The 14,706-nt window shown below is 47.8% G+C and overlaps 1 protein-coding gene across 1 annotated transcript in view; it reads left to right on the top strand.

Moving 5' to 3' along the window:
• The window catches only part of TIMM10 (translocase of inner mitochondrial membrane 10), an 80,589-nt gene that overhangs the window by 16,807 nt on the left and 49,076 nt on the right, over nucleotides 1–14,706 (top strand). Inside the window, exon 2 of the mRNA XM_086953787.1 lies at nucleotides 898–1,198. Coding sequence (XP_086809913.1) covers nucleotides 1,128–1,198 — 71 coding nt within the window. The 5' untranslated portion in view covers nucleotides 898–1,127. The remainder of the gene's footprint in view (nucleotides 1–897; nucleotides 1,199–14,706) is intronic.

Raw genomic sequence — 14,706 nt, 5'->3', positions numbered from 1 at the left:
AGAACAGAAGAGGACTGAAACTGCCGTGTCAGGCCTGTGAGGAAACCTTGAAGGGCTGTCCCTGCCCTCCCTTCTAACTCGGACAAATAAGTGGACTGTAGTAAGGATCAGTTCAGTGACTGCCTGTGTGGCTACAGGGACATACGCTGTAGGAGCGCTTTTCCCTGAAGTGCCCAGCTCTTCAGTAGCAATCTGAAATGGTTACCGATAAGTAGAACTGTGGCTTGTTGCATTTGTAGGTGCCTGGCCCAACAGGGTTCACAGGGTTAATCTGCAAATGGATCCTGAGAGTTTGAGACTACATTTGGGGTTTTACATCCTTTCAGGAATCAAGCTTCCACAGTTCTTACAGTTCAATGGCAGATAGAAACACTGGTAATTTATTTAGAGGCATGTCCCCCTTGTCACTTAATTCAGTGCAACTCCCTTTGCATGCTAACAGATGATTTCTGTCACGGTACCCACTATGCATTGGGCTGTTCCCCTGATACATATATTCATTCGTTTTCTCCTCTCTATGTACTTCAGATGTATAGCTGTCCTATTGCACATATTTTTTTAATGCATTTTTTTTACTGAAAGATTTAAATTGACCTATTGTTGCTTGCTGGGGAAGCATGTCTGCTGATTGCAGCTCTTCATAGTGTCGGCTCTGCTGTGGGGCAGGAGCTGTGATAGATTTGCTCGTGGTGTCCTTGGGAGTGTGCTGGGAGCTCTTTGTTCCGGCTCGCCCAGCACACTGAATCTGAGGCCACAGTTGGATCAGCTTTTCTTGATATGTTTCAGCCATGCTAAAATGGAGGCCAGGACCCTAGATGCCAGTTTCTAGTGGAGTGATCTAAATGTTTTGCTGCACCTGCTTGAGCCCCTGTCTAATTGTTTGCATCTATATTTCAGCTCTGAAGGACACACACCCCTGTGAGATTGTATCGGTGCTGGTGTGAGACCGGCGCAGTCTGATCTTTTCGAGGATTCTCCTACTTCAGCTTTCTGGGAGCTCTTGGAGATTAGGAATTACAAGCCGAAGTATAAGACTTCATTAAGGATTCATTAGCGGCTGCAATCAACTCCTCAAAGGGAAGACTTTGGCAGTTTGAGATCTTGTGGCCGTGAACCCCTCGTCCACCATGGACCCCATGAGAGCGCAGCAGCTGGCTGCTGAGCTGGAGGTGGAGATGATGGCGGACATGTACAACAGGTAAGCGTTGCACAGGTGTGCTGCACCGAAAGGGGGTTAAATAAGGGAGCAGGGTCCTGTTTGTCTTCCTGTGCTTTCCCATTACTTTCAACATTTTACAACCTTGGGTGCAAATTACCTTCTTTTGTGATCTGTTTTTTTTTTTTTGTGGGATATTTTTTCTACTTCACCTTTCATGAGCACCACTCTTCCACCAAAGAATTTCCTGCAGATGATAAAAGCCTGGTGCTGAGCACTCGTCACTCAGTCCATCTTTGTTTTTTTTCCATTCCCATTTTGTTTCCATTGCAGAGGCTTCCTCCACAAAGCAGCACTCGGTCACCTTAGCAATGACTCCACTACAGGAGTCCTCTTCCGCGTATGCGTCTGTTCCCTAAAGAGGACCTAGAGACCCCTGCCAGTGGTATCCTGGTGGTCTGTCTTACGTTGGTTCTGCTTTAGTCGAATCCTTGATTTCTCATTGACTGGCACTACTCCACCAGTGCAATGACCTGGAAAATGGGTGTACCATTCCATGCGATATCAAAACATCGATGTCTGTGTGCTCTCCGTCAGCGCTGTTGTTAATTATATACCCTAAGTAGCTGTTACAAGTAACTCTTGTGCAGGTGTCAACTCTTTATTTATGTTCCCTCTTCAAAAATCCAGGACTGGTAAGTTTGCGTCGACCATCGCTCATTAAGATTAACAAACCCCCGCCCCCCCAACTTCTGGCCCTTACCTCCAGTCTCATCTCTGTGCAGGATAAGCTTCTCCATGATATTATTTCCTTCATTGTGTCACCGAAGCGAGGAAGCATCTGTGAGAATATCAGATGAACGTTCCTGTTTTCAGTGTATATTGTATGGAGAAACCTCCAATTATTGACTTGCATAGTTTAATACACAATTCCTGGTGACCCCGTCTCCTTCAGTAAATACACTGCCTCTTTCTGAGTTAGTTCTTTTCTGGGCTACCCTCGTTCTTCAGTTACTCTCGCATTATACGTACCCCTCTGTACAAATATTAGTGCATATAGAGCACGACAGACACATTTTAATCATTTTTCCATGTTGTGGAATCTTCACAATTTTTATTAACCCCTTAGCACAGCTAAAGCCTGGCCATAGACCCAAACCTGGAGGTGCCCTTGTGTGGAGTGAGTTCTGGTGACCCTCCTCTTGTGCTTGTGATGGAATCCGTAGTTGAATTGTGCTGCTTGATTTTGATAGATGTTGCTCATATTAGTCTAGTTTACCGTGCACGTCTAGCTCCTGTTGTAGGTTCTGTACGTAATTTAGTGTACTTGGTCTTGTTCTCTATGTCCTCCCTGTGCCCTTGACTGTTAACTTCTTGGTGTGGCATATCCCAGAAGCCTCTGGGGCACTGGTCTTACCCCCAGCCTGTTCAGGTTCAGAGCACACCACTCCACATGGAAAGGGCTCAATGGCTGCAGACAACTGAACACCATGCCAGACTTTGGGTGAAGAGAGAAAGCTTCGGTGCCCTGGTTTTGCAGATGCCTGTCCCTGAGCTACTAAGAAGGTGCAAGTTCTCACTCTTGTAATGTGTCTCTCCAGCTCCTCAAACTCTATCTTCCACGTTTTTATTATCATTATGAGCTCTGCTTGTACTTGGTTTTGGGTGCTTCTCCTGTTGAAGTCCTCTCAGCAGATTTCTTGCGGCTTGACCTTGTTATTGGTCCTACTCGTTCGTCCAGGTCTGACCCCGGCTCTGGATAAGAGTCACACACAGGGCCTGTAAAGTCTGTAGCCAGTATCCTCTGTAGGCGGGTGCCCTCCATCTCCATGTGAGTTTCAGTTTACTGGGTCACAGGGGGTACTCGTTATCCTAGTTTAGGGAAAGAGCTGGCATCAAGAGCTAGCCAATCTTCACTCTTCTTTCAAAGTCCAAACTCCACGTCCAGTCAGGAGGGGGATGTTTTTCCTTCTCTTGTGAGGTCTTTCATGTCTTCCTCTGCATTCAAAGCTGCACACGATGGGCTGGTTTGCCAGTCGAGGTGGCATATGAATCGCCCCGTCATTTTCAGCCAAGTTTCTATGGTGCCAATAGACCAGCATTTCACAGGGAAGTGAATCTCGAGTACAATGGAGTCCACCGGGCAGCTACAGGCTGCTTGTCTCCTATAGCGTACGAATGCAACACACGGGTAAAAAATCGACCATTTGTCGCTCATCCCCGTACTGTGTCCTTTCTGCACAGTTCTGACCTACACTTAATCACTCTGCCCCTCACTCATCTTACATGCCAGCTAGGTAGTCCTTCCTTCAGGGATGTCAAAAAATGTGTCTGAAGTGCCAGTCCTCGGTCGCCAGTCTCCCATCAAGCCATAGTCTGGTATGTTAAATATAATCCGTTTCGTGACCCAACACATTCCAGGTGTACGTCAGTGGAAGATGCTGCTCTGCCGCTGACCCTTTGTGGGTCTCTAGAGCCCTGGTTTGCCATGGAAGGGACTTGTCTTCTCTTCCATCAAGGTGACATTGGCCCAAGAGGCAGCCTTTCTGACCTTGAATGAAATGAAATTTTACTTTATAAAGCACTCTACTACCCGGATGTGTCTAGGCGCTAATGCTCTTAACAAGAAGTGAAGTAGAAGAGGAAAACAGAAAACGGAAAAATGGGAAGGAGAACAAGAAGACCAAGACGTTACTTATTGAAAAGCCACGTTTTTAGGGTTTTGCAGAGGGAGAAAAGCTCTGACTTTTTCTTAGGATCTGACGGCATTGAATTCCATCGCCTAGCTGTGCTGCTAGAAAGCTTCTACCGCCCCAGGTGGCTTTTCTAGCTTTGGGAATCACTAGATTGAATGCAGACGAAGACTGCAGGGATCTGTTGGGTACATACCAGTGAAATCTCTGTTTAAAGTATTCAGGTCCTAAGCCACACAGTGCCTTAGACAATGCAGAGGGACTCTGAGCTTTCTGCAGGTCCAGAGGAATTAAAGGAACGATTTTCCTGAGTGTTTTTAGCCTAAAAAAACACCAAGAAGTAATGGAGTTTACTTGCTCTTCAGAGGAGAGCTTGTCATGAAAATGAACTGCTAGATTTTTTACTTTAGTAACTATGGATGGAGGAGGGATCTGCCGCCCATCTCCTGTGGCCACCATTTGGGAGACCAACAATATGTATTGCTGTCTAACAGCAGGACCTCGGTCTTACCTGAATTTAATTTTAGGCAGTTGCTTGACATCCAGTTTCCAATTTCACTCGTACAGGCCTGGAACCTGGAAGCTGTGTCCTCAGGATTGCTGCCCAGCGACAGCACAATTAGAGAGTCGTTAACATATGACACTGTGTAAATCCATAATACTTTATTAGATTGGCCGAGGGAGTTACATATATATTAAAAAGGCTCGGACTCGGAGATGAGCCCTCAGGGAACCCGCAACAAATAGAGAAAGGGGGGAACTTGAAATCATTGAGCTTGACTCACTGCTCTTTATCTGAGAGAAAAGGTTTTAGACTCGTAAGAGCCTGACCCCTGATGCCAATTGAGAAAATACGGTCAATAAGAAGCTGTTTCACCATGTCGAATGCTGCAGAGAGGTCTAATAAAATATGAGCAGCATTACCGCCGTTATCAAGTATTTGCCGGATTTCCTCCGAGACAGTAATTTGCGCTCGTGCAGTGCTGTGCTTGCTTCTAAAGCTGAATTGTGTAGCTTCTAGGAGGTCATTGTTATTGATGAACAAAGAAAATTAAAAATTGATGACCTTTTCTAAAAAGATTTGCAGGTTGTTAGGGTCCTTATTATCTAAGTTGGGTTTTTCTGGCAGAGGAAGAATGGAGACCTTCCTGTGGGCGTTGGTATTTCTTAAGATAGACCGTGTGTCTATCTTGTGAGAGGAGGATGTTCCATTAAGCCCAGTATTTACAATTCTTACAGTGTTGCACGTGTCCCATTTGCCAGGCCCAAAAGGGATGCTGCAAGTCCATTCTGTGGACCTTTTTGGTTAGACCCTAGCACGTTCACCTGTGTGGCGAGTTAGAGTGGAGTATGTCCAGCCAAGCTGATGTTCTGCAGAACGGCACTGTGTCCGTGTTTGCTGTGGCCTTCCGCATGTATGCTTCCGCTCTCTTCCTTACTTGACCCTTCAAGTAACTCTTACTATTCCCTGATTGACCTACTCATTTCACTAGGGTCCTTCATGATCTTTGTAAGATAAATAAGGGCTATGGGGGGGGGATAAGGTCTGCACTACATTGCTTCAAGTCCTGCGAGAAGTGTATGTTATGGAACATGAGCAGGTTTACAGTGGCTACACAAAAGTGTTGCTGGAAGGCAATTATTTTTGCTTCAGTGTACTGAAAAGATGCAAGCACCCTTCACATTGTAAGTTTTCCTCACATTGAACAGTTACAGTACAGGCGGCAAAGGTGCAAGCATCGCTCACATAGAACTGTTACAGTGCAGGCAAAAATGGTGCGAGCATACATCACCTAGGACAGTTACAGTACAAGCGGCAGCAGTGCAACCATCCCTCACATTGAACAGTTACAATACAGGCATTGCTTAGATAGAACTGTTACAGTGCAGGCGGTAGCGGTGCAATCATTCCTTACATTGAACTGTTATAGACATGTGGCAGCGGTGCACGTGTTCCCCATATAGGACTGTTGGATTACTACTACTACTGACCAGTGTAGCACCGCTAACCTCTTCTTTACATAAAAGCTCAACTAACTCCAGTACAACTTCAACACAAAACAGACAACCACCCTGCATCCAGTCTTGGGCCACCCACCCAAGTGTGCAGCTTTACTCCCCCTCTCGCTTGTTGAACGCACCATCAACCTCCACTACCTCAAGATGACATTCTCCCATCACCCTTCCTGAAATCTCAATAAGGAAGGGCCCTTTGTCCTCTTTGCAGCATCATCTTTACTTCTCTAATTAAAGGTACTGCCCAAGATGCCCTCAGAACAGATCCCCCCCACCCCACCCTGTTGAAAAATCCTACTCTGGATGTGGAATACCTCCCCAATACCTGCCCAGTCACTGACTGAAGTTTTGCTTCAGACCCTTCTGCAGCCTGGAGCGCCACTCTTAAGTACTCTGTGAACGCTCTCTTCTTAAAACCAGATACCTCTGCCTCCTGGTTTTGTTCAACCGCTCCCTGCGGTCCACAAGCTAGGCCACCAAGTACTGAGCGACACCTGGCGGTGTGGAGGGGATCCTCCTTTGTCACCTTTCCTCAAACCCCCTAAAAAAAAAACAACTCTGCTAAGCACACTGAAGAGAAATTAGCCACTTCATCGCCACACCTGCAGACTTAAAATAAAATATGCAGGCAGGATAGACCAGGAGACCGGCTGGAATGTGGAACAACATTCCCATCTTCCTCAGAACAGCTTCTGCAAGTCTGAAGGAACCGGAGGAATGAAAGCACCCCTGCCTTGCTGATAGGAACCTGCTGTTTCCTGCCTCATTGTAAGTAATGCTGTTCAGTGTTACTTTGCTTCAAGACTGGATTCTGTACACATTTGGCTACGTACATTCAGAGATGTATGAATATGCAGCCACTTCTCGGCTCATTTCCTAACTAAGTCAGCCAGACCTGTACTGGAAGCAAATCTATGTCCAAGACCAGGAGAATTCTTTACCGAGATCTCTACAAATACAAACCTCCCTTCCTCATCTTTAACTACGTACCCCAACTACTTTAGATTCAAACTGAACCTGGTGTCACCTCCCAGTGAGTAAATTCTGCAATGGGAATGCTAAAGTAATACGCCTTGGTGAGTGTATGTTTGACGTAGTAAGTATTACATTGATTTTTTCGATCAATGTAAAAAAACATTTTATTGAGTTTTATATAGTGCAAACTTGACCCGAAGGTATCGAATATCAGAGCACTTTACATGAGCACCATTTGCGTTACATGAGGGAATGTTAATTTTTCGTAGGCACGGGGAGATTACGTGATTTGTCCAGAATCATAGGATGTTGCGCGTTCTTGCCGAGACTCTAACCCGGTTGTTTTTAGTTTTAAAAGCTATGAAATAAGTTTTTGCCATTTAATTTTTCAGTGATGCCCTTTCATAGCCCTCAAATCCTACTCAGTCCTGCACCTGCAATAACACAACCTCATATTATGAAGATGAGGGAAACAAACTTGCGCCCAGACGCCAGAACAGTTTTAAAAAGATGACCGTGTGGCAACCATCAAAATGTCCATACCTTGGTGGATCGCTGGCAAATGACATATGAGCATAAAAGAGAGGAGCTAGAATGTGTCCCTAGGTGCCCATGAAAGAGGAACTAGAACATGTCGTTCAATGCGCATGAAAGAGAGGAACAGGAATGTGTCCTTCAGTGCGCATGAACGAGAGGAACTGGAACGTGTCCTTCAATGCGCATGAAAGAGAGGCACTGGAATGTGAAACTTTTCCCCGCAGGGAATTACAACTCGGTTGTTACAACGACCGCGTTTTAATTCAGCATACCATTACTCCGCAAGTCGGGACAACTACTTGCGGAGGGGGGAAAAGTTGTTGGATTTAAAATCCAACATCTTCCCTACTGTCCGCAGAGACTGGAGTTGGAATAGAAAATTATACCATTCCAACACGCAGCACCCCCCCTCCGCAAGTCATTGTTATGACTTGCAGAGTAATGGTATGCAGAATTACAACGCTGTCATAACGACCGCGTTACAATTCCCTGCGGGGAAAAAGACTGCGTGATAACGAGGTATATTCCTTCAATGTGCATGAACGTGTACTTTAATGCGCATGAAAGAGAGAAACTAGAACATGTCCTTCAATGCGCATGAAAGAGAGGAACTAGAACGTGTCCTTCAATGTGCATGAACGAGAGGAACTAGAACGTGTCCTTCAATGTGCATGAACGAGAGGAACTAGAACGTGTCCTTCAATGTGCATGAAAGAGGAACTAGAACGTGTCCTTCAATGTGCATGAAAGAGAGGAACTAGAACGTGTCTTTTAATGCGAATGAACGAGAGGAACTAGAACGTGTCCTTCAATGTGCATGAACGAGAGGAAGCAGAACGTGTCCTTCAATGTGCATGAACGAGAGGAACTAGAACGTGTCCTTCAGTGCCCATGAACGAGAGGAACTAGAACGTGTACTTCAATGTGCATGAACGAGAGGACCTAGAAAGTGTCCTTCAATGTGCATGAACGAGAGGAACTAGAACGTGTCCTTCAATGTGCATGAACGAGAGGAACTAGAACGTGTCCTTCAATGTGAATGAACGAGAGGAACTAGAACGTGTCCTTCAAAGTGCATGAACGAGAGGAACTAGAACGTGTCCTTCAATGTGCATTAACGAGAGGAACTAGAACGTGTCCTTCAATGTGCATGAACGAGAGGAACTAGAACATGTCCTACAATGTGCATGAACGAGAGGAACTAGAACTTGTCCTTCAATGTGCATGAACGAGAGGAACTAGAACGTGTCCTTCAATGTGCATGAAAGAGAGGAACTAGAACGTGTCCTTCAGTGCCCATGAACGAGAGGAACTAGAACTTGTCCTTCAATGTGCATGAAGGAGAGGAACTAGAACGTGTCCTTCAATGTGCATGAACGAGAGGAACTAGAACGTGTCCTTCTGGATTGTACTCTAGTATCTCACATCAAACAGCCATCTATAATCTTGAGGAACACGCAAGCATGGCTAGACACTAAAGAGAAAAAATTCCTTAATGAGCAAATGAAAATATAACTAACTGAAAAGACTGTTGATGGTATAAAACTTGAGCTAAAGAAGCTGAGGCCTTAAAGACTGGGGTAAGCCCTCACTGTAACCTTTTAGTTTCCGCCGTGACAGGTGGGTAAATGCAGTAGCACTGGATGGGTTTATCATCCTTTGAGCAAAGGTGTTGACTAGGAGGAGTATATGTCGGGCCTCATTGTGCAGTAGTCGCTGCTGTTGAACAGTCTAGCCATAAGTCAGAGCGCTCAGTCCTTGCAGTAGTCGCTGCTGTTGAACAGTCTAGCCATAAGTCAGAGCGCTCAGTCCTTGCAGTAGTCGCCACCGTTGTACAGTCTAGCCATAAGTGAGAGCGCTCAGTCCTTGCAGTAGTCGCCACCGTTGTACAGTCTAGCCATAAGTGAGAGCGCTCAGTCCTTGCAGTAGTCGCCACCGTTGTACAGTCTAGCCATAAGTGAGAACGCTCAGTCCTTGCAGTAGTCGCCGCCGCCGTGCAGTCTTGCCGTAAGAGAGAGCGCTCAGTCCTCACAGGCACCAGCAGAAGGATCATCCCACCCAACAGAGGCCAAATGTATGTTACCAAATAATGACGACCCGAGAACAGCTTCCCTGTGATATCAGACCCTGCGTACCTCAGTCTGCCTTGTTGTGATGTGCAGTGCCCTTTTCCTTCCCTTCCCTGGTACAAATTGTATGATCCACAAAGGGCCTGATCCTTGCGGGCAGTCACACAACAGCTCGGCCCGAGCATCTGCAAGGTTCGTGCAGGATACTCGCTGGTGCACCTTCCCCATGGGCAGCCCAAGTGCTCTGGTGATCTCCATTCAGTCCGGGCAGTGCTCTTCCCTGACATCATGTCACCAGCGTCACTGCTCCGTTGGCGAGCTGCAGCGCTGCTCTTCATGTGTTTCCACTGCTGCTGTCACAGTGCTGCACACCTGCCTCTACGCATGTGAGGTCTCACCTGTGCACACGCTGTGCATGTGACACTACATGCAAACTACTATTCCCACTGCTGCACACCTGCCTCTGCGCATGTGAGGTCCCACCTGTGCACACGCTGTGCATGTGCCACTACATGCAAACTACTATTCCCACCGCTGCACACCTGCCTCTGCGCATGTGAGGTCTCACCTGTGCACATGCTGTGCATGTGCCACTACATGCAAACTACTATTCCCACTGCTGCACACCTGCCTCTGCGCATGTGAGGTCTCACCTGTGCACACTGTGCATATGACACTACATGCAAACTACTATTCCCACCGCTGCATACCTGCCTCTGTGCATGTGAGGTCCCACCTGTGCACACACTGTGCATGTGCCACTACATGCAAACTACTATTCCCACTGCTGCACCCCTGCCTCTGCGCATGTGCGGTCTCACCTGTGCACACGCTATGCATGTGACACTACATGCAAACTACTATTCCCACTGCTGCACACCTGCCTCTGCGCATGTGCGGTCTCACCTGTGCACACGCTGTGCATGTGACACTACATGCAAACTACTATTCCCACTGCTGCACACCTGCCTCTGCGCATGTGCGGTCTCACTTGTGCACACGCTGTGCATGTGACACTACATGCAAACTACTATTCCCACTGCTGCACACCTGCCTCTGCGCATGTGAGGTCTCACCTGTGCACACGCTGTGCATGTGGCACTACATGCAAACTACTATTCCCACCGCAGCATACCTGCCTCTGCGCATGTGAGCTCCCACCTTTGCACACGCTGTGCATGTGCCACTACATGCAAACTACTATTCCCACTGCTGCATACCTGCCTCTGCGCATGTGCGGTCTCACCTGTGCACACGCTGTGCATGTGCCACTACATGCAAACTACTATTCCCACTGCTGCATACCTGCCTCTGCGCATGTGCGGTCTCACCTGTGCACACGTTGTGCATGTGCCACTACATGCAAACTACTATTCCCACTGCTGCACACCTGCCTCTGCGCATGTGCGGTCTCACCTGTGCACACGCTGTGCATGTGCCACTACATGCAAACTACTATTCCCACTGCTGCACACCTGCCTCTGCGCATGTGAGCTCCCACCTTTGCACACGCTGTGCATGTGCCACTACATGCAAACTACTATTCCCACTGCTGCATACCTGCCTCTGCGCATGTGCGGTCTCACCTGTGCACACGCTGTGCATGTGCCACTACATGCAAACTACTATTCCCACTGCTGCATACCTGCCTCTGCGCATGTGCGGTCTCACCTGTGCACACGTTGTGCATGTGCCACTACATGCAAACTACTATTCCCACTGCTGCACACCTGCCTCTGCGCATGTGCGGTCTCACCTGTGCACACGCTGTGCATGTGCCACTACATGCAAACTACTATTCCCACTGCTGCACACCTGCCTCTGCGCATGTGCGGTCTCACCTGTGCACACGCTGTGCATGTGACACTACATGCAAACTACTATTCCCACTGCTGCACACCTGCCTTGCGCATGTGCGGTCTCACCTGTGCACACGCTGTGCATGTGCCACTACATGCAAACTACTATTCCCACTGCTGCATACCTGCCTCTGCGCATGTGCGGTCTCACCTGTGCACACGCTGTGCATGTGCCACTACATGCAAACTACTATTCCCACCGCTGCATATCTGCCTCTGCGCATGTGCGGTCTCACCTGTGCACACGCTGTGCATGTGCCACTACATGCAAACTACTATTCCCACTGCTGCATACCTGCCTCTGCGCATGTGCGGTCTCACCTGTGCACACGTTGTGCATGTGCCACTACATGCAAACTACTATTCCCACTGCTGCACACCTGCCTCTGCGCATGTGCGGTCTCACCTGTGCACACGCTGTGCATGTGCCACTACATGCAAACTACTATTCCCACTGCTGCACACCTGCCTCTGCGCATGTGCGGTCTCACCTGTGCACACGCTGTGCATGTGACACTACATGCAAACTACTATTCCCACTGCTGCACACCTGCCTTGCGCATGTGCGGTCTCACCTGTGCACACGCTGTGCATGTGCCACTACATGCAAACTACTATTCCCACTGCTGCACACCTGCCTCTGCGCATGTGCGGTCTCACCTGTGCACACGCTGTGCATGTGACACTACATGCAAACTACTATTCCCACTGCTGCACACCTGCCTCTGCGCATGTGCGGTCTCACCTGTGCACACGCTGTGCATGTGACACTACATGCAAACTACTATTCCCACTGCTGCACACCTGCCTCTGCGCATGTGCGGTCTCACCTGTGCACACGCTGTGCATGTGACACTACATGCAAACTACTATTCCCACTGCTGCACACCTGCCTTGCGCATGTGCGGTCTCACCTGTGCACACGCTGTGCATGTGACACTACATGCAAACTACTATTCCCACTGCTGCACACCTGCCTTGAGCATGTGCGGTCTCACCTGTGCACACGCTGTGCATGTGACACTACATGCAAACTACTATTCCCACTGCTGCACACCTGCCTTGCGCATGTGCGGTCTCACCTGTGCGCACCTTCTGCCTGTGTATATCAACATTGGACTGAGGCTGTCTTTGGGGGGCTCTAAAGCATTGGTTGCAGAAAGGAAAAAGGTAAAAAATATTTGCATGTGCTTATGCTGGCAAGGACAATTTAATGTTAAAAAAAAGAAATTTCTCAAAATTTAGAAGGGCCAACTCTGTTGGTATGCTATAGTGATCTACAACACAAGAACTGTGCAGAATGTACACCCGCCCGGGCAAACAAGGATGCGCCGGGTAGCTAAAAACTACGACAAATCTTGTACGATGCAGCAGATAGTGGTGCAGTGAGGTGCCAGCGAGGGTCTTCAATGAGACTCTTCAGCTCTGGCCCCCAAGGCTCGAGGATTGCATTCGATCCTTATGCTGGGGCCCCGCGTGTCCTCTCTTAGTGAAGTCACAAAGAGCTCCGTTGTTCTAACCTCGGAGGCTGCAGCATGCGCCAAACCACATACATGATCTGCATCTTACTGGGTCACCGCCTCCTGACAAGTGTCCTTGCGCCCTTCACCCTGGGACTTGAGTCATTGGAACATGGCCGCTGCCTCTCTTTGCTCCACATCACTTTCTAGCGCCTCGGCCTTCCTGGACTGTAGACCCTATCATTCATGCATCTCACGTGGGGTCTGGTCTCTTCTTTATATCTGGAGTTCGTGTCCCGCGTGCCAGTGTTTGCAGCGTCATCATCGCCTGCAGACGAAGCACTTTACCTTCTTCAACAAAACATGGGATTTTCACCCTCTAGCGGCTAGAATCCTTTTCATTCGGCTGAAATATCTGAGACTTAACGTCCAATTACATGTTATGAACATTGGAATGCTCAAAAGGATTCAGTTGAAAGACATTTTGACACTTTATTTTTTTTACTGAACTTACTTCCAAAAAACCTATTTGTAATAAATACTTGGATTTTAGTTGTTCTTGGAAACCTTTGTTCTTTTCTTCCCAGCAAGATTTGCCATGAATTCTTGTTTTATTGCCTGTTTACAGACTGTACATTCAGGGAGGGGGCATCCAGGGAGCTGGCTCTGCACCCCCACTTTTTTAAATGTATGGGTGAGACTTACAGCGCATTGTCTTACAGGCAGCCCAAGCTCGTGTCCAATTTATATTTGCTTCTTATAAACAGACTAGCAGCCTGTCCCGACGTTGTCCGGGGATGAAATGTAATGTGTGCAATGTTTGTAATATTAAATTACAAATTATTGTAAGATTTCACGCTTTACAACATTTTTGGTTTCATTTGAATGTGGACGTAGAATAAATTGATGTAGCCCATTGCCGGACCTAGAGAGTGCGACATATAACTGTCCATGAGTGAAGCAGTCTTCTCATAAGTCTATGCCTATAACTTTGTATGTTTGACCTTGAGATTTGTTAATGGTAGAAGCAAGGGCCAGGTTAATAGGGAACTGCAAGCGTTTAAATTGAAATGGTAGATCAGTAGGGGTCATGGGTATGCGGGGAATGTGAGCTAACTGCCCTGCAGCAGGGCCAGAGAGACTAGTTGCTTCGAAAGGTTTGTTTTACTTATCGCCGCAAGTACTGTGAGTGTTATGAGTAATGGAGCGTGATTGGGCGCTTGTGAAAGCCGAGCCCCTTTCTTTATGCCAGCCCCCTGTGACAACGCCGAGGCTCACAAATGAGTGAAGCTTTGTTTGTTTTGGCGCCGCAAGTACTGCGAGTGTTATGAGTAATGGAGTGTGATTGGGCGCCTGTGAAAGCCGCGCCCCTTTCTTTATGCCTGCCCCCTGTGACAACGCCGAGGCTCACAAATGAGTTAAGCTTTGTTTTTGTTCCAGCTGCAAATACTGTGAGTGTTATCATTAATGGAGCGTGAATAGGCTTGCACAGTGAAATCGGCGACCATTTATTTATCGTTTCTAGTTTTGGGCCAGGCCCCTCTGACAACGTTGACGCCCACAAAGGCGTGATCGTGGCACCGAGTGAATTTTGCGCTTGTGAAAGCCTTGCCCCTTTCTTTATGCCAGCCCCGGCCCTTCTGACAAAGGTGACGCCCACAAAGGCGTGAATGTTGCGCCGAGTGAGTAGTGTGCTTTTGAAAGCTGCGCCCCTTTTTTGATGCCAGCCCCCTCTGCCAACGCCGAGGCTCACAAATGAGTAAAGCTTTGTTTTAAGTTAGCGCGGCAAGTACTGTGAGTGTTATCAGTATCAGTAATGGAGCGTGAATGTGCGCGCATATTTTATTATCGTATTTTGTTTTGGCCCAGGCCCCTCTGACAACGGTGACGCCCACAAAGTGTAGTTTGAGACGCCCATCGCTACTTTGACACGCCCAAGCT

The sequence above is a fragment of the Lissotriton vulgaris genome, chromosome 1_2, assembly GCF_964263255.1.
Source record: "Lissotriton vulgaris chromosome 1_2, aLisVul1.2, whole genome shotgun sequence".
NCBI lineage: Eukaryota > Metazoa > Chordata > Amphibia > Caudata > Salamandridae > Lissotriton > Lissotriton vulgaris.
This window is presented reverse-complemented; position numbering and strand designations above follow the sequence as displayed.